General features: G+C 49.2%; 1 protein-coding gene and 2 long non-coding RNA genes across 5 annotated transcripts; 1 reads left to right on the forward strand and 2 right to left on the reverse strand.

Moving 5' to 3' along the window:
* The first annotated feature begins 1,587 nt into the window (after positions 1–1,587).
* Positions 1,588–14,877, forward strand: TMEM9 (transmembrane protein 9). Of its 3 annotated transcripts, none has more exons than XM_067531667.1 (6): positions 1,588–1,642; positions 4,411–4,512; positions 6,135–6,226; positions 10,032–10,140; positions 10,842–10,973; positions 12,626–14,877. In XM_067531667.1, exons 2-6 carry the CDS (start codon positions 4,420–4,422, stop codon positions 12,773–12,775), a joined length of 576 nt encoding a protein of 191 aa, XP_067387768.1. In that variant the 5' UTR covers positions 1,588–1,642; positions 4,411–4,419; the 3' UTR covers positions 12,776–14,877. The 3 variants fall into 3 exon arrangements, with proteins under 3 accessions (XP_067387768.1, XP_067387769.1, XP_067387767.1); XM_067531668.1 differs by having other exon boundaries at positions 1,603–1,619; XM_067531666.1 differs by lacking the exon at positions 1,588–1,642 and adding an exon at positions 1,798–2,224.
* Positions 1,909–3,830, reverse strand: LOC137142356 (uncharacterized). Its single transcript, XR_010916897.1, has 2 exons — positions 3,720–3,830; positions 1,909–2,240 (listed from the first exon to the last, which is right to left on the reverse strand). It is a non-coding gene; the product is annotated as an uncharacterized lncRNA (long non-coding RNA).
* On the reverse strand, positions 10,896–11,801 carry LOC137142357 (uncharacterized). Its single transcript, XR_010916899.1, has 2 exons — positions 11,561–11,801; positions 10,896–10,949 (listed from the first exon to the last, which is right to left on the reverse strand). It is a non-coding gene; the product is annotated as an uncharacterized lncRNA (long non-coding RNA).
* Positions 14,878–21,117: the final 6,240 nt, after the last annotated feature.

Genomic DNA, 21,117 nt, shown 5'->3' on the forward strand with positions numbered 1-21,117 from the left:
AGCCGCCCCCCTCCCCAAGCTGTTTGAAGGGGAGTTGGATGTTTCTGGTGCACACTGGTGTCGCTTCCCTAGGTCAAGTCACTGCACACACCCCTGGGGCTCTTGGCAGGCTGCCATCGCCCCAGGCCAGCTCCCTGTGCTGCCAGCCTCCCCTCTCACTCTATTGCAGGAACTCCACCTCATTTCCCCTCCCCACAGGCCAGGGCACCACATTCTCACTCCCCCTGCCAGGGGCTCTGTGAGCCTTCCCCTCTAGGCAACCAATTCATGGACAACAGGCCAGAGCCCAGCTGGGGCATGGGTGACAGCTGTTCCCACCCCACAGCTGTTCCATGGCCGCAGTGTGACAATGAGTTTGTTGGGACTCAGTACAATTCCCGGGGAGGGAGAAGGGGTGTTTCGACATAACAAAACAACCCCCTCAGTTAGTGCCCTGGTTTAGTGACAGCAGAGAGGCCAGGGGCTCAATGGCCTGCAGAGAGTGGGACTGCCAAAGACACGTGAAAGACAGCTAGGCCCCGTGACTTTCAATAGGATTAGAGCAGCTAAGTCCCTTCAACTCCTTTGAAACTACCAGCCGTCCCCCACCCATCCAGGCCAGGGCTGAGATGCATTGGTGGGGAGGGGAGGTGTCTATGCTAGTCCCTGTTGTGTGTGTCCCCCTGAGGGTGGGGGGTGTCAACCTCTGCAAATATCAGCCACCCTTTCTGAAGCACTGAGGCCCAGCTCCTCCAAGGTATTTAGGCACCTAACTCCCATTGATTTCAGACACCTAAATACCTTGGAGGAGCTGGGCTGAAGACTCTCTATTGCCACAGGAGAAGGAGAAGGAAGCAGATCCCAAATACATTTAAAGCACCGTGCATAGATCACTTCACACACAGCCCCTTGCGAGTAGCTCAGTATCTTTATCCCATTGTTCAGAGTGGGGAAATGAGGCACAGGAAGGGGCAGTGACTTGCCCAAGGTCACACACAGAGTCTGTAGCAGAGCTGGGAGTAGAAGCCAGAAGCTCAAACAACAATTAATCCCGGGAAGTTCCCTGGCCTGTTACATACAAGGTCAGACTAGATGATCATATGGTCCTTAGAATCTATGAGTCCTGACTAGAATTGCCACCTCTCAGGTACAAAAAAACCCTGGGCCATCTAGAATGATCCTGAGCCCATATAGCTGACAGTGTGTATTGAGCATCCTTACAGATTTCCCAGGACAGCTACCTCACAAAAGGGATGACCTGGCAAAACCTGGACAGGTGCAAGTCTCATCCTGACTCCCATGTTGGTGCTTTAACAAGACCATCCTTTCACCCTTAGTTCATGCAATGATCCCCTGGTGACTATTTTGTATTATTCCCTACCCCCTTCTCCCTCATCCCCCATGTTGCATTTTCACATCACATTAATGCACTCTGCTTTTGCACTAGTGAATCACATATTCCTTTTCTTGACACACCAGGGTTGAGAAATGATCCACAGTCCCTTAGCTCAGCCCTAGGCCAAGACTTCTGGCTGGTGGAAGGTGATGTCTGTTATGACACAGCCCAGAGAGTATCTGTGAAGGGAGCCAATCGGTGTTGGGGAGTATTGCTTCCATCATTGCTAGGGGCTGCTGCTGAGGTGGGTATCAATTCCGTTGCAAGGTGAGTCTTATGATTCTAATTTTTAATGCAAACAAGACCTGTGTCCAGTAGTTGGCATTTTGGTTTGCAGTCCTTAATGCTGATTACTAATTGGAATAACTGCGTTCCTGCACCCAGGGCTGTGCTAAGCCATCTGCGTACTGTCCGTTGGAATTGTACAGAAATAGAAATAATGGATTCAAGCAGAATTTTCATCTGCACGTTAATTGCAAACTAATCAGATGGAATTGCTGCCTTTGTTAGACATTGCACTTGCATGCCAGAAATACAGCAGATTAGGTCTTTGCTCCGCAGGGGAACCCTAAGTCCAAAGACAAGGATAGACAGCTGTTTCACACGTGTCCAAAGGTGCTAGAGAAGGTACTGCAGTGGATTCTGTGGATCATTATGTACAGTGTGGTCATTGCTCAGATGAGTTTCTTGTTAGCTGTCACGTGGGCTGGATTCTCAGGGCCTGTGAGTGTGCCTGCCTTCCTGGCTGCATCGGGAGCCTGGAAAGTCATCAGAGATGAGATGCCAGCCTGCTGGGAGATTTTTCTAAGCTGATTAGTGCTTTTTAGGATGGAGGCCGCCATTCCCGTGGTAAGAGAGTCACCTTCTGTGAAAAAAATTAAGGGGGGAGAAGGGAGATAATAGACCCATAGCAACAAGAGAGGGAGAGGTGACCTATATTTGAACAAGGGAGAAAGGATTCGGTTTCTAGGCTCTGTGGTCTTGCATCAGAGCATCCTATGCTCCGGGAGGTGCTCATATGAGAGTCTGCTTTATACCGCATTGCTTGGGGGAGAATATCCATTCAATTGCGAGCTACGGACTCCACGTGGGTGACATTCTCTGGCCTGTACTATGCAGGAGGTCAGACTGGATGATCGTAAGGGTCCCTTCTGGCCTTAGAAGCAACGGATCTATGAATCCCTGCTTCTGCTGTTTGATGAGACTGGGGCGACTCCTCAAGGAGCCCGGTTGCAGGATTGGGACCATATTTAACATTTCTATTGCAGTAGCATTTGGAGGCCATCCTGGCAGGGGCCCATTGAACTAGTTTATTTTATTCTGATTTTTTGGTCTTCCTAGTCCAATTCCCTTTTCGTGGGAGAGTCTCCATTCATGCGGCCACTGGTGACTGGTCCTCACTGAGTTGATAAAGCAAACTCTGCAGGGTTGCATTTGCCGTCCTAAAACACCCTCCCTCCTGCAACTCCTGTCAGGAAACTATGAAGTGAGACTTTGGAAGCAAGAACTCTCGCTGCCAGAGTGAGCTAGGGGACAGTTTGCAATTCCACAGTGATTTGAGAGTGCTGAAAAGAGCTAGCCTTTAGACAGAAAGGAGTTCTTAGCCTTAACTACAGCAGAGCTAGGGCTCTGCTATCAGTTACTGGTAATGAGGTCCAAACGGTCCCCAAGCCTGTGGCTGTTCAGATGCAGGGCTTTGACTCAGAGCCAGTTCTGGGTTCCTGAACATCTCCTAGAGAGGAGTGTGGCTTAGGGGAGGCAGTGCAGCCTAGTGGGTAGGGCACTGAACTGGATGGGGAGACCAGTGACCCTGGGTTCTATTCTTCACCCGACCAGTGGGCAGTTTGGTCTGGTGCAGTCACTTCCAGTGTCACCAGTCACATTGTGAATGATTTCGCCTCATCCCAGAGCACTGCTTAGCAATTGGGCACCTTAATACCAGGGTTACCATCCCCCTTCCCTTCTCAAGCCCCAGAGGACTCCACCACAGGATCTTTCACCTCAATAAATACCCCTCCTTCAGGACCAGTTTATTACTAAACTACAGTGAAAGTTATCCATAACCAAGGTCCCAAAACACTGTCCATTTATCACCTTCCAATCCTTGGAAACCCCACACCATCTAGTCCCTCAGCATAGCTCCTACCACACTCCAGCATCTTTCACCACACCTAGGCTCTTTTTCAATCCTCTTGGGTCCTTCTGCCAGGACAGTCACTGCACCCTTTCCAGTTGGACTGCCCCATTCTTCCCAGTAGGAACCCCCCAGCCTCTCTAGGACATCATCCATCACTCCCTCTGTTCCATTAACCTCTCATCTCCAACAAGAGACTCTTCTACTGACCCTGGGGCCTTCAGGCGACTCTAGCACAGAGACATCGCTAGGTAAGCAAATCTGCTGCTAGTCTGCCTCGACTAGACAAGCCAAGCAACTCTTGCTGCTCTTCAACATTTCTCCCCAGGATCTCCTCCTTCTGTGAATTTCCCTGCTCCTTTATAGCCCCAGGTGCTGCCCCAGCTTCTCAATTGGCCAAACTGGGAGCACCTGTCCTGGCACAGGGGGGTCATGTTTTAGAGTTTTTCTCTACAAGCACAAGGGTTAGGAACTTCCTTTTGTAATAAAGCCAAACTGAGATTCTCTTATCATCCAAGGACTCCAGGAGCTGGGACTATAAGAAAAGTGCCAAATATTGCAAGGCTTGCCACAGAGTCTTAAAAGTTCAGGCACACTGCACTTCCTTACCCCATGCCTCAGTTTTAACCTCCCATTCTTAGCCTGTCTTGTCTATTTGCCATTGTAAAAGCTCTTCATGGCAGTGCCTGTCTCTCACTATGTGTATGTACAGCACCTAGCACAATGGGGCCCTGATCTGGGTGTTACTGTAATTTAAATACTAATCTTCTAAGGACATCCTGCAGTCTGGGAGGAGGGTGGGGAGTTTGGGGAAGATGAGAGAGCTAAATACTGCAGCTTGGGTGTCCCCTTTCAGACAGGAATCCTTCCCCCAACTCACTCTTTTATTTCCTTGTTTCAGGTTCCTGGGATGTTGGCACGGCACAGCTGGGAAAGCATGAAGATCTTGTGGCTGACAGCGGTGGTGTGTTGTGTCCTAGCACCTCCAGCCCAGGCCAGCAAGGTGAGGGTTGGAGGGTGGGAAATAGCTGCTGATGCATTCACCAGCCTAAGGTGCCATATACGACTGAGACAGGAACAATAGGGAGTTTGCACAGAAAAAGTAACTGAGGTTTTTTTATGGAAGTTTGCAAAGGTGGTGGATATTGTAACAAATTGGCTTGTGTATAGGGTGTGTGTGCATGGCAATGCTTTCTTCTGGGTGGAATTGGAATTGCTCATTTCATGTCATAGGCCCTATACCACAAATAGCTAGTGGAGATTCTCCTTCAGCCGCTGCTTTTGGAGCTGGAGGATCTGAGTTCTAGCCCCTCTGTCAACATGAAGCTCTGAATGGCCATGGTAGTGGGCAATTCGATCCCTTTAATGATCTGTTTGGAGAGCACCTGGTGTTATGCTTATAAAATAAACAGCAGGATTTTATTTAGGGGGACAAGGCAATACGCCACGTTTATTGTGAATACAAAAATTTTAAAAAGCAATTGCCTGCACACTTCTACACACACAAGATTCTACAAAGATGGAGTATAATTACCGGCCTCAGTTGCTAGCGTTAGTCCACTGCCCCGGTGGCTAAGCATGAGGGAGGGAGCAGGGGTCTGTCGGTGCACACCGACGCTCCTGGAGGATGATTGTAGAGCCAAACCCAAAGTCTTCATTTTTTTTTTTATAGGGGTAAGCTTTTATGCCATTTTATGGGTTTTGCTTTGTCATGCTGCACTAGCAGCCTGGTGTGATTATTAATCACCCATGTTTTGGAAGCATGATCATTGCTGTTATTTAGTATTGTTTATTTTGTTTTGGTTTTTTTAGATTGATTTTAGGGTTATTAGACAGTCTTTGGCCACCTGGGTCATAAAAGTTATTTGTACTTTTTTGAACATTTGAGGTGGGCACTTTTTTGGGTTATTTTTTGGTTTTATATACGTATTTATTTATATTTTAATTTTTTAATATTTATTTAAAACTTGTAACTGGAAGACACAAGTGTCTTTCAGAAACTACTTTTTTTTTTAATTTAAAACATTATTACAAAACATTTGTATTTAGCATTGAATGTTTTTGTTTTAGAACATTTGCTGATGTTACTTTAAGCAGTGATTTTAAAACGTGTACTTTCACACTAGCAACAGTTTCACAGAATGATCTTTATGAACAGGTTAATCAATGATCAGATATTCGTTTCGGACAAACAGAAGGTGGTTTTAAACAAACTTATCGATAGTGAACAGATCACCCTGCATACCCAAAATGCAAAGCCTCACAGAAACTGCTGTGGTGGTTTGTCATGTACCAAAAGAATAAAGGTATTTCACATAGAATCAATATAACAGAATCAAGTTTGGGCCTACACTGGCATCTGGCTGAAAGGTGTCTAAGGACCAGGGGTTATTGCAATGAAACATGCAGATTTCGTTGGGGTTGGTCCTGCTTTGAGCAGGGGGCTGGACTAGATGACCTCCTGAGCTCCCTTCCAACCCTCATCTACTATGATTATATGAAGAGACACGAAGTAAAGTTATCCCCCTTGGGAACATCTTGCCCTTCTCACGCCATGTGGGGGGAACTCACTGAACAGCTTCTCATCTGCTATAATCACTGATGCCAACTCCTCTCCCCATGCAGAGCTCAGAGGACATCCGCTGCAAGTGCATCTGCCCCCCATACAGGAACATCAGTGGGCACATTTACAACAAGAATGTGTCACAGAAAGACTGGTGAGTTGCCCTCTTATGGGAGGCTTGTGGGTTTCCCCTGTCAAAGCAATGATGGGCTAGAACCAGGAAAGCCGGACCTGGATCTGACACCCCTGAGGTTCAAGGGTGTTGGGCTTGCATCTGGGTTCCATCCCATCTGCAATGGAAATAGGTTGGAAACCACGTGTAACAGCTCTCACTGGGTGGAGCCGCTCAGCTGAGCCCTCACTAGCTATTTACAGAGCACCAGTCTCTGCACCGCATGGTGATGGGCAGTCTGCCCGTCTGGAGAGAGGGAGGAGTCTGGCAGATGGAGTTTCATGGTCCTGCACCCCCTGGAGAGTCTAGTATCCTGTAGCCTTTGTGCTTTGCAGCTCTGGCTACTCCCTGCTGAGGATGACAGTGGAAAGGCTTTAGTACTATCTTAACCCCCTTTCCCTGAGAACAGCTGAGCCATTAGGGTAGTTCTCAAAGCACTTTACAAAGTATCATTAGCCAGATATTGCAGATGGGGAAACTGAGGCATTAAGATGGGAAGTGACTTGCCAAAGTCGCATATCAAGTCGGGGCAGAGCTGGGAAGGGAACCCAGCAGTCCTGAATCTCAATCCCCTGCACTGACCTCGAGAACACGTTGCATAATAAAGAGCGGAGGAAGAAAGAACCTAAACATGTGTGATGCAGCCACCTGATTGTTTTAAAAATAATACTCACAGTGCACCACTGCACAAGGGCATATGTGCTGTGCCGTAAGGTCACGGGGCCTTTCCTTCTCTGGGTTGCTCTTTGGTTACTGAAGTTGGCAGCCTAGACTTTTCCCTAGCATCTCTGTCTTGCATAGCTGCAGTGCAGTGTCCTGTGTGCAGGCTGCCCTCTACAGACAGGAGAAGAATCACCTCCCGCTTGAACTTCTCAGCTTTCTGTTGCAAGCAGCAGGTGAAGTGGGGAAGCAAAGAACCAACTTCAGCCTCTTCATGGCCTTGTGGTTAAGGCACTGGAGTGTGTGGTGGGAGGGACTGTGTCTTTAAGGGCTGCGAACTGAATGCTGAACAAAGCACAGCTCTTGCAAACACCTTAATCTCCGGTGATCAGGAGACCAGGATTCAAGTTCCTACTCTGCCACTGACTCCCCCTGTGACCCTGAGCAAGTCCCTTATCTCTCTGGGCCTCAGTTCCCCGCCTGTACAACAGGGATAATATTTCCCTACCTGCCGGGGTGACGCTGCGGTCACATTCATCAGTGTGTGGCAGATGCTGCAGTTGTGAGGATTCCATAAATAGATCGAGGGATAAACTCATGGCTTTCAGGAGCAATTCACTCTTTGCCAGATGCCTGGCTCTCTGCTCTGTTAATACAGGGGTAACTCCACTGACTTCTGCTACCCTGAGTGGAGAATCAGATCTGCTCCCTCACTTACGTTCAGAATTAGTCATTTTCCTTGCAGTCCATTTGTTCATATTATGCACATCTGTGGGATTTGCAATCTTGCATGGCCCATGACTTGGAATAGCAGGGGGGCTGTGGTCTGGGACTGAGGGGCACTGGCAGAGCTGGGTAGGAAGAGGAAAAACCTGCCCATCCCACACCTGCACCTGCACACTCACCAATTCTGTAACTCGTTTCTGAGCACTAATGCCATCTGCCCAATACCTGGGCTAAGAAGAAAGTGTCCGTGCTGCAGATGTGTCCTCTGAGGGCACCTGCAGGGGCTTGATCACTTTGCACTTTGAAGCTGCAACCTGGATTGAATAAAGTAGCCCTTTCTCCAGCACTGAGCAGCCTGTTTCTTATCTAATGGCTTTAATGACTCCTTTGTGCTTGCGTTCAGGCTAGTTTACATAGCAGTGTATGTTTCATGCCCTCAGCGGAATGGGGTGAGATTGTATTCTGTTAAAACATGGGAAGGCGTTTTGCTGAATCATTTAGGGGGAGGTGTTTTGCTGAATCATTTCCGTTTCCTTTTGCAGCCTTTATGATCTGTTTCAGCATTACAACACACTTTTCATACACATTAAGGTGGAACTTTAATCATTTCTCAACGACTGTTTTTTAATAACTTTGCTTATCTGTAAATTTTTTTATCAGCAAATGTAAGTAAACATCAATTTTGCCACGCACACACAAGTCAAGGACAAAATATTTCCATCAATAATAACTGAAATTTACAGACAGGCAAAGAAAAAAAAAGTGCTCCCCGAGAACTCAAAAAAAAAAAAGTATATAAAATGTGTTGTAATGCTGGAGTTAGTGAAGTTAGAGCGAGGCGCCATTTAGGTGACTAACTTTTTGAATCACAACATCTGTCATTAAATAATAATTGTCTGCGCCACCCCCCATAATTTCCCACAACTGTGAAGATTTAAATCAATAAAAATTATAAATAGTGCTTCAAAATAAACAGCGATGTCTGTCAAAATTAGAATAAAATAAAAATCAAATTGTGCCAAGCTTGAGTACAGATATATGTTAGCATATGCCATGAGAGGGACAGGACTGAGTGGTTGAAAATTAAAATGATGGGCCATTAACCGTAGGAGCTACTTTGCTATTTAGCCTCATAATTTCTACTCATCAGTTCAGTCAAGCAAGTTTCTCACCAGGATCCTGTCTATCTGTACCTGTTGTCTCTTGGCATAGGCCAAAATCTACAGTTTTGGGGGGTTTTTTTGCACTGATTTAACTATTTCCACAAGGGGGAAGAGGGTGTTTTTCTATTGAACTAGTTAAATCGGAGCAACTCCTATCATGCACCCAGCTATACTGCCGACAGTGAGGAGCCAGTCTGTTTGCCCCCACTGTGCGTGTCTGACACGATACCACAACTGGGGTTTGACATTCACCTCGGAGGGAGCAGTGTGTCCTGGACAGGCAGTGCTGGGACCTGTTCCTGGCACCCCCAAGCCAATTCTCTCTTCCTACAGTGCATTGTAATTTAATGCTTTTGAAAGGGCTGGGATCTGGGAGCTACTGCCAAGAGCCAGGCACAGTGCACCTACCTGCTTTGTAACATAGCTCCTTCCAGCCCTGACAGTGACCCTCAATCCTCACATAAGCTCCTGTTCCAGGCCTTGTTCTGCCCAATCAGACTGTCAAGTCACGGTGCTTTGTCATGTGACCATGCATCATTTGGGGACTAGGCTGAGGCCAGAAAATTCAGTGCACCTGTGACAACCCTGGGTTTGGTTCCCTACGCTCCTAGGGGTGCCTAGAAACTGGAGCAGGCTCAGATCTCTGAGCAAGTGGAGCCGGTCGCTTGGCTAGGTACACTTAAACTGAAAGTAGCTGGAATGGCTGGCGTCTGAGTGATCTGTTTAACCCCAGAGCAGGGACAGCAGCAAGGCAAGATTCCCCCAAACCTCCACTGCGCCTCGGCCCTGCCCTCTCTGGGGGAAATCAGCCTCTGGGACCCATTCAGTCCTGCTAGGAGGGCTAATTAGCATGGGCTGGCTTTTGTGGTGCAGCCACCAGTCTCCTAGGCACCGGCTGAGGCCGTCCTCCTCCAGTCCCAGCTGCAGGGGCCAGTGTCTGGGACACCCAGAGACACAGCCAGCCAGCAATCACCTCCCACACGAGCTGATCTGAGCAACTACTGAGCTCTCTCCCAGCTGTCACCAACACAAAGGGGGCTCGACCCCGAGGCTGCTGGACGCAGACAGGCCTGGCGGTTCTCTCTGGTTCTCCAGCAAGCCAACGGCGCTGCCTCGCATCGCCACTAGGGTTCTCCCTGACCGCTGACCACGCTCCAAGCCCCCCGCATGCAGGCACAGGCCGGGAGCTCAGCCCTGTGCCCCGTCCCGCCGCTGACACCAGCTCCTTTGTGTTGCAGCAACTGCCTGCACGTGGTGGAGCCGATGCCGGTGCCCGGGAACGACGTGGAAGCCTACTGCCTGCTGTGTGAGTGCAAGTACGAGGAGCGCAGCACGACCACCATCAAGGTGAGGACGGGCCACGCCCACCCCTGCGCCACATGCCCCCAGGCAGAACCCCAGGGGCTGATGTGGGGGGCCCAGTGCCCATTTGCCATGCTGTAGGGCAGGAAGGGAGTCCTCGCTTGGATTCTCTCTTGTCATCCTGCTTGGAGAGTGACGTAGCAAAGACTTTTCATGCCCTTGTCCCCCCTTGGCTCTGTGGCTGTACTAGCAGCGCTATCTGCTGCAAAAGCCTTGGGGAGGCCGTGTGCTCGGCTGGGCAGGAGTTGGGACCGGAGCTCAGGAGACCTGGGTTCTGTTCCCAGCTCTGTCCCTGACTCGTGGATTGACCTTGGGCCAGTCACGGCACTGTGCCTCAGTTTCCCCATCTGTTAGGTGGGGGGGGGGGTGATGATTCCCAGTGTCAACAGCCTTCACAAAGGGGCGAGGGTGGGTGACGGAATGCGATGGTTAAGTGGGGAGCTCGGCTGCTGTTATTGTGAATGGTGGGCGGGGGGGGGGGGGAGGCTAGGGAGGCTGGCCAGGCTCTTCCCATGACCCCTGCTCTGCCCCTGGCTCCCCCGCAACTGAAGCACAGAGTCCCAAATGGAGGATGGGGCGGAGGGCATGCCAGGAAATACTATATGAGAATTTAAGCCCAGACATGAGGCAACCCTGTGATTGCCACCTAAAACCTGAGCCCCTTTTGACGTGCCACCCCCACCCAGATCATCATCATCATCTACCTCTCCGTGGTGGGGGCACTGCTGCTGTACATGGCCTTCCTCATGCTGGTCGACCCCTTGATCCGGAAGCCGGATGCCTACACTCAGCCCCTGCACAATGAAGAGGAGAATGAGGTACGGTCCCTCTGCAGCCTGGGGGGTGACGAGGGGCTGTGGCTGGTGACGCAGAGGGTGGTGGGCATGGTAGGAAAACCTAGAGAAGGAGAGAGAGCATCCCAGAAACTAGGGCAGGGAGACACCAGAGGTCATTATGGGGGACATTTCTCATCATCTGTCCACTCAGAAGCCAGATAAGACAGCTGCCTTCTTTTCAACCCCCTTGCAGACCTGGCAGGGCCCCACACTAGCTCCTGTGTGCATCACCTCCCTAGGCTTAGCTGTAATCAAGTGCTCAGACACACTTTGAAGAGAGGAAGCCAGTGCAGCTGCTGAGATGGAAAGTGGGCAAGGGAGACTGTGATGCAGGGGCTCAGCCTGAATGTGTCTAGACACACCCCACCCTCCCAGGGGACTGATCAGTGGGCACCTGAACGGTGACTGACTGAAACGCTAATAGGGGAGATTTGGTCTATGCAATATGGCCATGCAGAGCCCACAGACCTACTTGTCTACTCACTGCTTGGATAGAATGATTGGACCCAATTCTCTTCATTTACATGCTGTTATAAAACAGGAGTAAGTCTCTTATAGCACTTCCTTACCAAAGCACCCCTTGCAGGACTCCACAGTGCAACAGCTACTCAGCCTCAGTTTCCCAGCCTGCTTTCTGCTGCTCTGCCTCCAGAGCCTTCTGGGTTACAGAGGCTTATCCTGCTGGCTAGCTCACATACACTCCCAGCTCTTCTAAGGCACTCAAAGTCAAAACAACACAAACTTAAACTCTTCCCTCTCCTCCAAGCCCAGGGAATCTGCAAGGCACCAGCCTGTCCTAACCCAGCCTTCTTAACCCACAGCTACTCTCACTACCAGCTTCCCTCTAAGTGCCCAGGGCTTTTCTTTTTAAGTCCCTCCCTGGAAGCATGTCTCTGCTCCAGGTGACTCAGTTTGGGCTAATTGGGCCTCCAGCAGCTCATTAGTCCCTTCCTGCCTTGCATGGAGCTTGTGTGTCCCATTACAAACTCCATAGAGCCTGATTCCCCTCTCACTCACCTGGTGTAAATGAGAAGTAGCTCCACTGATATCATTGTAATCACAAAGGTATGATACTGGTGTGAGGGGAGAATCAGGCTGCTATCACCTGCGGAAAACCAATTAGTCCCCAAGTCCCCAGCCTGAAGAATCAGGCTGGTGCCCACCACAGAACATGAACATCTATCTGTAGGAAAATGCCATCAACTGAACTGAGTGTCTGAGGCCAGAGTTGTCAAATATAAGGCCTGCAGGCCAGCTCCAACCTGTACGATGCCATTAGGTGGCCATCGTGATCTATTCAGCTGCCCTAGAATCTGTCCCTTTAAAAACAGTAAGTGTCTAGTGCTCATGGCTAAAGTGAACCCTCCAAATGGGCCCTAAGTGTAACCAATGCAGTGATCTCTGCCTGAGTCTGCAGAGAGCCTGAAACAATGACTCCCCTGTTCCAAGTTCCTGGTCCTGAGGGCTTCACTCCTACACCTATCTTCTCTGCAAGGGAAACTCCATCCCTAAATACCCCTTCATGTAAAAGTGCCTCCCGACACTGAGCAGCCTTTTTCTGTATCAGAGATGTCGCCCCGCCACCCCCGTCATCCCTTCCACCTCCTGATTCCTTCCTTCTCTTTGCCTTGCAGGAGGCCCACTCATTGGCGGCCGCTCCCCCTCCCACTGGCGCCAGAGCCAACACAGTGCTGGAGAGGGTGGAAGGAGCCCAGCAGCGGTGGAAGCGCCAGGTGCAGGAGCAGAGGAAGACGGTTTTCGACCGGCACAAGATGCTGAGCTAGACTCGCAAGCCAAGCATGCAGCGACGATTCGCTGGGGGCAGGCAACTGCAGCATCGCTGGGCAGAGGCCATGTCTATCTCACCCAATAGGACCCCCACGGTGTTTGGTTTGAGTCCCCCTCACCCATTCTCCCCAGTGTATTAGCTTTCATAGGGCAAACGAGGCCAAAGTGCCTGCCCCTTACTGTGCATCCTGCCCCCTTGGCATTCAAAGCCAGAGGCATCATGGGCTTTGCCCAGCAGAGGGCTCCATTGACAACTGCCCTCGAATGACCCCAAGTTAATCGCTGTGCAGCCACTGTCATCCCTAATGAGGCGGTACCTCAAGCAGAGACTACAGCTCCCAGCATGCACTGCTCCACCTTGAGCCCAGCCGTCATGACCCACAGCACTGCAAGCTGGGACCTGTAGTTTCTTCTGTCTGCACCTCTATGTTAAAAGATGCAGTGAACCCCCTAGCCTGCATCTGGCTCTTCGAGTGCCCCTTTCCTGAAGCACATCACGTGGCATGAAATAGCTTTGAGCAAGGGCATTGTAATCCTGGGAACCCTTATCCTTTGCCCCTTCATTTGAGCTACTGTGTAACATCCTGCAGCCTGCAGAATCCAAAGAAAACTAGTTCATGAAACAAAGCTGGTTTCAGCCCATTCCTGGCTTACACAAGCAGCCAGATACCTCAGCACATGGCTTCTGCCAAGCCTGCTCCGCTACGTGTACTGTCAGAGCAGTGACACCATGTGCTAGATACACAGAGCCCACTGGATGGCACCCATTGCCTTAGCTGAGGTTCTGCAGACCCAGAGAAGTTAACAAGGGAGGAAAGCGTGTGTTTGTGCTGTATGAAATGAGCCAGTTATGTACACAGGGGAGCTAGGATGCAATTTGCCTTCCCGCATATCTCATTTTCAATAGGAGGTGGGGTTATTTATTATTGATGGATGTTATTTTCACTGTCTCACAGTTCTACTACATGGCAGGGTACCAGACATTCTACCATGTACCACCAGGAGCCAAGCTCTCAGCTGGCATAAATTGGCATAGTTCCACTGAGGTCAGCAGAGCTACCTGCACTGACTTCAGCTGGAGATCTAGTCCCAGAGCCTTTTCTGCAGGGACACAAGAGGCCTGGATCTCCTCTTGTTGGCACCGGGGTAAATCAGGAGCAAGATTTGCACTGGCGTGAGTGAGAGGAGAATCCAGGCCTTTGGATCAGCTGCTGATCTCATTTACTCTGGTGTAAATCCACAGTAACACCACTGACATCAATGGGATCTCTCCAGATTTACACCAGCATCACTGAGATCCCAGTCTGGCATGTGATCCTTCTGTGTAACTGAGCATCATGAAATTGATGAGTGTTGGGTACTAACAACAAGAGGAGACCAGGGGAGGGGAGGATCAAAGGGCCTGATTCTCATTTATGCTGAGATCCTTTTACTCCACTTTGGCCCTGCAAAGCGGGAGTAAGTTACACTTAGACCCATTTACACTGGCAGAGCAGGGCACAGGGCCGTAAGTGTCAATGAGAGTTTAGAACAAAAATCTGGATCACGGAGCCCTGAAAATCTGCTCAAGATGCACTTTAGTTTCTGTAATGCATAATGAAACCTGTCTGAGATCTTTGACTACAGTACATATTGCTGCTGTGTGTGAGAAAGTGAAGTGATTAATTAGTGTATTTATTGATTTATTACCCTGTGACGTTCCCCCCCACCCTGCAATCTGGAGTGGTGTGTAGCTGTGTCGCCCCGATTCTTCACTCCTGGGCCCCAACTCACCCCACTTTGCTGTGTGAACCACCCACTGGGTCGGCCCATGCCCAGCCTCTTGCGTGTAATCGGTCCCTCACCTAGTGAAGGCATGCTCCGGCCAGCCACTCATGGGATAGACCCCCAGCAAACACCCCCAGTCCCAGAAGCAACCCTGAGAACTGCCATCTTGCAGGGTTCAATGTTGCACCCTGCAAGCTTTTACAGTTGTCCATCAGTTTATCAAAGAAATTGATATGCACCAGCTCTGTCACTCTAAGTGAGGTCTATCTGCACACACTCGATCCACATGCACTGTTTTAGATAAAGCAAATAAATAAGTTTATTGACTACAGCAAGATTTTAAGTGAATCTAAGTCAGATTATTAATAAGTCCAGGCGTTAATCACAATTAACTAAAAGATAACTTGCATCTTAACCTAAGACTAAGATGTCAGTCTGTATTCAGCTTACCACCCAGACTGGTTGTGATGTCTCGCAACCAGCCCCCACTGCCTGCGGGTAGATTCTCAGTCTTTGGTGTTGCTTAGAAGATGGATACCAGGGGAGAGCCATGAGACAAAGACGCCTCAGCTTTTAACAAGTTTCCCCAATGCCCCCCTGGGGTCAGGTGATCGGCCCTGTCTGGCCCTGGGCATGATTTCTCCGGCTTGAGCCAAAGTGCTCACAGGTGCTTAGGCCAGTCCATTGTTCCGGTATGCATGCTTCTGCTGGGTGTGGAAACACAGCTTTGTGTTCCTCTGCATCTATCCAAACCATGTGAGACATGTATTTGGGGATATGACGCAGCAGAGTTTCATATCTGTATGTATGTATGACATTGCAGGAAACATGCTACCATAACAGTAATGTATAGCATGCCATGAGCATTCCAAAAACACCTTCCATGGCATACTTTGCCTCAGACAATCCACAGTTACGCTGTAAGGGTGAACATGGATGATACACAAATCACACCATCAGGGGGTACGTGGGGTACAGCGTGTCGCATACTCCAATTTATCTTCCCATCAAGCAAGTTTGCAAATGGGAGAACAGTGCTTGAGTTTTATCATCCTGTAGCACCTCTTCTTTAAACAGAGACAAGGGTGTGTCATTTGAGTGGCTTTTGTTACCTGGATACTTTTGCTATATAAGAGTTAAAATAGTCTATGCTAGGTTGAGGATATCTGGTTTTCAGAGCAAATTAACTGCAGTGGGGGGAATGGGTGGTATTGGAGGCTGGGGGAAGGGAACACAGTTCAATGCCCAGCCCTGCCAGGCTCCCTGTGTGACCCCCATGGCACATCACGTCTCCCTGTGGCTCAGTTTCCTCACCACTAAAATGGATGTAATCCTTCCTCATTGATTTAATGATGGGATGATGGGGCCATCGAGGAATCTGGAGAGTGAGGAAGACAGCACATCTAGGGCCAACTGGGGAGAATGAACACAGCTTCACTGAAGTCTTATGGAGCTGCACCCACTTTCACCAGGGGAGGAGCTAGCCCATGGGGTACATTTTAGGGACGATTTTCAGAGAACAGGGGCATGTGTGAATATCTAGTGGAAATGGAACCTTGGAGGAGCATGGATTTTCCACAGTATTTCATGAGAATTTGTGAACCTGAGCATTAAACAGTCCTAGGATTTCTGGGCGACCCCAGTTTCTGCCGAAGTGCACTAGCTGGAAGTCAAGAGACCCTTGCCCTGTTCTCCCTCCTGCAGTCTCCTTCATGGGGATGTTGGGGCATGAAATTAAATGAACGGCTGCTCAGAGCTGGCTGTGATTAAGTTACTTTAGCACCTGGTCAAGGGTAAACAGGTGCTGGGAACTGGCAACAGAAACTCCCAGCCAGCGCTCGGTGTTTCTGTATAGCAGGCGGGACTGTTCAGAACGGCACAGCTCGGGCAGATTGTGCGAGGGGAATGGAGATATTTTGGATGAAAAAGGGAAACAAGCCCCTTCCCCAGCCCCCATGCAGAATTGCTAGCTGTCCGGGATATCGGGACTCACGCCACATTCCCCCAAGGCTGGCTACCCCCAGCCCCTCTGTGTGTCCCACAGGCCATTGCAGACCACACAATAGCGGTGGTAATTCAATCCCCCACCACAGGGCCTTGGGATCTGCACATTGTGGAGTACAAACAAGAAAACATTCATTGTGCTCAGCCCACCCAAAGCAAATCCTGCTCCTGCCCCCAGCACCAGAGCTCCACAGATCAGTCCACATTTAAGATTTCATTGCAGATTTCATTGGGGTTGGTTCTACTTTGAGCAGGGGGCTGGACTAAATGACCTCCTTTGGTCCCTTCCAACCCTCATCTTCTATGATTATATGAAGAGACACAAAGTAAAGTTATCCCCCTTGGGAACATTTTGCCCTTCTCACGCCATGTGGGGGGAACTCACTGAACAGCTGCTCATGTGCTATAATCACTGATGCCAACTCCTCTCCCCACGCAGAGCTCAGAGGACATCCGCTGCAAGTGCATCTGCCCCCCATACAGGAACATCAGTGGGCACATTTACAACAAGAATGTGTCACAGAAAGACTGGTGAGTTGCCCTCTTATGGGAGGCTTGTGGGTTTCCCCTGTCAAAGCAATGATGGGCTTGAACCAGGAAACCCGGACCTGGATCTGACACCCCTCAGGTTCAAGGGTGTTGGGCTTCCATCTGGGTTCCATCCCGTCTGCAATGAAAATAGGTTGGAGATCGCGTGTAACAGCTCTCACTGGGTGGAGCTGCTTAGCTGAGCTCTCACTAGCTATTTACACAGCACCAGTCTCTGCACCGCATGGTGATGGGCACCCTGCCCGTCTAGAGAGAGAGAGGAGTCCGGCAGATGGAGTTTCATGGTCCTGCACCCCCTGGAGAGTCTTGTATCCTGTAGCCCTTGTGCTCTGCAGCTCTGGCTACTCTCTGCTGAGGATGACAGTGGAAAGGCTTTAGTACTATCTTGGCCCGCTTTCCCTGAGAACAGCTGAGCCATTAGGGTAGTTCTCAAAGCACTTTACAAAGTATCATTAGCCAGATATTGCAGATGGGGAAACTGAGGCATTAAGATGGGAAGTGACTTGCCAAAGTCACATGTCAAGTCAGGGGCAGAGCTAGGAAGAGAACCCAGCAGTCCTGAATCTCAATCCCCTGCACTGACCACGAGAACACGTTGCATAATAAAGAGCGGAGGAAGAAAGAACCTAAACATGTGTGATGCATCCACCTGATTGTTTTAAAAATAATACTCACAGTGCACCACTGCACAAGGGCATATGTGCCGTGCCCTAAGGTCATGGGGCCTTTCCTTCTCTGGGTTGCTCTTTGGTTACTGAAGTTGGCAGCCTGGACTTTTCCCTCCAGCTCTGTCTTGCATAGCTGCAGTGCAGTGTCCTGTGTGCAGGCTGCCCTCTACAGAAAAGAGAAGAATCACCTCCCGCTTGAACTCATCAGCTTTCTGTTGCAAGCAGTAGGTGAAGTGGGGAAGCAAAGAACCAACTTCAGCCTCTTCATGGCCTTGTGGTTAAGGTACTGGAGTGTGTGGTGGGAGGGACTGTGCCTTTAAGGGCTGCGAACTGAATGCTGAACAAAGCACAGCTCTTGCAAACACTTTAAGCTCTCGTGATCCCTGAACACTCCAGATTGTGGATCAGGAGACAAGGATTCAAGTTCCTACTCTGCCACTGACTCCCCCTGTGACCTGAGCAAGTCCCTTATCTCTCTGGGCCTCAGTTCCCCGCCTGTACAACAGGGATAATATTTCCCTACCTGCCGGGGTGACGCTGCGGTCACATTCATCAGTGTGTGGCAGATGCTGCAGTTGTGAGGATTCCATAAATAGATCGATGGATAAACTCATGGCTTTCAGGAGCAATTCACTCTTTGCCAGATGCCTGGCTCTCTGCTCTGTTAATACAGGGGTAACTCCACTGACTTCTGCTACCCTGAGTGGAGAATCAGATCTGCTCCCTCACTTATGTTCAGAATTAGTCATTTTCCTTGCAGTCCATTTGTTCATATTATGCACATCTGTGGGATTTGCAATCTTGCATGGCCCATGACTTGGAATAGCAGGGGGGCTGTGGTCTGGGACTGAGGGGCACTGGCAGAGCTGGGTAGGAAGAGGAAAAACCTGCCCATCCCATACCTGCAAACTCACCAATTCTGTAACTCGTTTCTGAGCACTAATGCCATCTGACAAATCCCTGGGCTAAGAAGAAAGTGTCCGTGCTGCAGATGTGTCCTCTGAGGGCATCTGCAGGGGCTTGATCACTTTACACTTTGAAGCTGCTACCTGGATTGAATAAAGTAGCCCTTTCTCCAGCACTGAGCAGCCTGTTTCTTATCTAATGGCTTTAATGATTCCTTTGTGCTTGCATTCCGGCTAGTTTACATAGCAGTGTGTGTTTCATGCCCTCAGAGGAATGGGGTGAGATTGTATTCTGTTAAAATATGGGAAGGCGTTTTGCTGAATCATTTAGGGGGAGGCATTTTGCTGAATCATTTCTGTTACTTTTTACAGCCTTTATGATTTGTTTCAGCATTACAACACACTTTTCATACACGTTAAGGTGGACTTTAATCAGTTCTCAACGACCATTTTTTATAACTTTGCTTATCTATAAATTTTATTTTTATCAGCAAATGTAGGTAAACATCAATTTTGCCAGACACACAAAAACCAAGGACAAAATATTATTATCAATAATAACTGAAATTTACAGACAGGCAAAGAAAGAAAAATGCTCCCCGAGAACTCAAAAAAAAAAAAAGTATATAAAATGTGTTGTAATGCTAGAGTTAGTGAAGTTAGAGCGAGGCACCATGTAGGTAGCTTTAACTTTTTGAATCACAACATCTGCTGTCGTTAAATAATGATTGTCTACGCACCCCCCCCTCATAATTTCCCACAACTGTGGAAATGTAAAGCAATGAAATTTGTTAAGTGCTTCAAAATAAACAGCGATGTCTGTCAACATTATAAAAAAATAAAAATCAAATTGTGCCAAGCTTGGGTACAGAAGTATGTTAGCATATGTCATGAGAGGGACAGGACTGAGTGCTTGTAAATTATAATGATGGCCATTAACTGAGTATGTAGGAGCTACTTTGCTACTTAGCGTGATAATTTCTACTCATCAGTTCAGTCAAGCAAGTTTCTCACCAGGATCCTGTCTATCTGCACCTGTTGTCTCTTGGCATAGGCCATATCTACAGTTTTGGGGGGGCTTTGCACTGATTTAACTATTTCCACAAGGGGGAAGAGGGTGTTTTTCTATTGAACTAGTTAAATCAGAGCAACTCCTACCATGGACCCAGCTATACTGCCGACAGTGAGGAGCCAGTCTGTTTGCCCCTGGCTGGTGTGGAGACCCTCATGGTCTCTCCTTTCCTGACAGCAGAAAACCCCTTTCCTAGCAGGTTCCACTTCCAGCTGAGCCTAGCCCAGGTCAGGGCTTCACCTGGGGCTGGTCAATCCCCTGACTTATGGACTAGCCAAGACCAGGAGGAACTGAGCCCAAACTCCCTTAAGGGGCCTAGACCAGGCTGTGACAGATGTAAGCACAATCCTTATTCAAACCTTACTAGAGCCTTTGAACCTCTTGACTCCTTCTTCAGTGCAGTACTGCACTGGCATAACCCCAGCGATCAAAACAGGGTGACCCTGGTGTACAATCGGTGTAACACGATGGAGATTCAGGCCTCCCTGTCTGCAAATTAAGTCAATGCATATCCATAGGCAGGATTTTCAAGGTGGCCCAGCAACCACCGTTTGGGGCCAGGTTTCCAGAGCAACCTAATTCCCATTCTGGCACCAAGCATGGAATTTCCAGCAGTGTCAAAGTGACCTGAGCACATGAGTTCCCTTGTCTTGTCCTTTCTGAAAGTCTGGCCCTCTGTCTCTCAAGGCATGTCTGCAGAGCTGCAAGAGGGCGTTTCCCAGCACGGGGAGACAGAGATGCACACTAGCTCTGCTCGAGCTCACACGCTAGAAAGGGCACTGTCGCTACGATGGCACTGCTGAGTATATACCCCGAAGTATATACCCAGATTTTCAGACGTGCCCAGCAGGTTGACAACTTTGGAATATCTGACTTCATCTACATAAACTAAGGATAGATCAATTCAACAGAAGCAGCCACCTACTCTTAACCCTACAAAATTAAATTTGTTAGTCTTTAAAGTGCTACAGGACTCTCGTTGTTTTAACCCTACAAGATTCCTCTGCTCCATGCATGTGTGAGAAACCGGAGTGAGGGTGCAGAGGATTGTGGGACACGGAATCCTCACGTTTGAATGGTTCTGGGGTCATGAATGGAGACAGTTTGGGAAGCCCTGCTCTAGCCTTGCAAAAGATGGAGAAGTGTTTATCAATGGGATCCTCTGACAGAGCATTGCAGTGCTGCTGACAGGGTTAATAGCATTGCAGAAGGGAGCCTGAGAAACAGCGGGGACTAAAAGAGCTTTCTGTGATCCCTGAAGATCTTAGGTGGCTCCCACGCACTGCCCGACTACCACCCAGCAGGAGATGGAGGGGGCTCCATCCTGCTGCAGGGAGCTCCGCAGGTTGGCTAGCACCTGGGTATAACACTGA

Source organism: Emydura macquarii, unplaced genomic scaffold, assembly GCF_026122565.2.
Source record: "Emydura macquarii macquarii isolate MOO-44397 ecotype Brisbane River unplaced genomic scaffold, CSIRO-AGI_Emac_v2 contig_3220, whole genome shotgun sequence".
NCBI classification, from domain to species: Eukaryota; Metazoa; Chordata; order Testudines; family Chelidae; genus Emydura; species Emydura macquarii.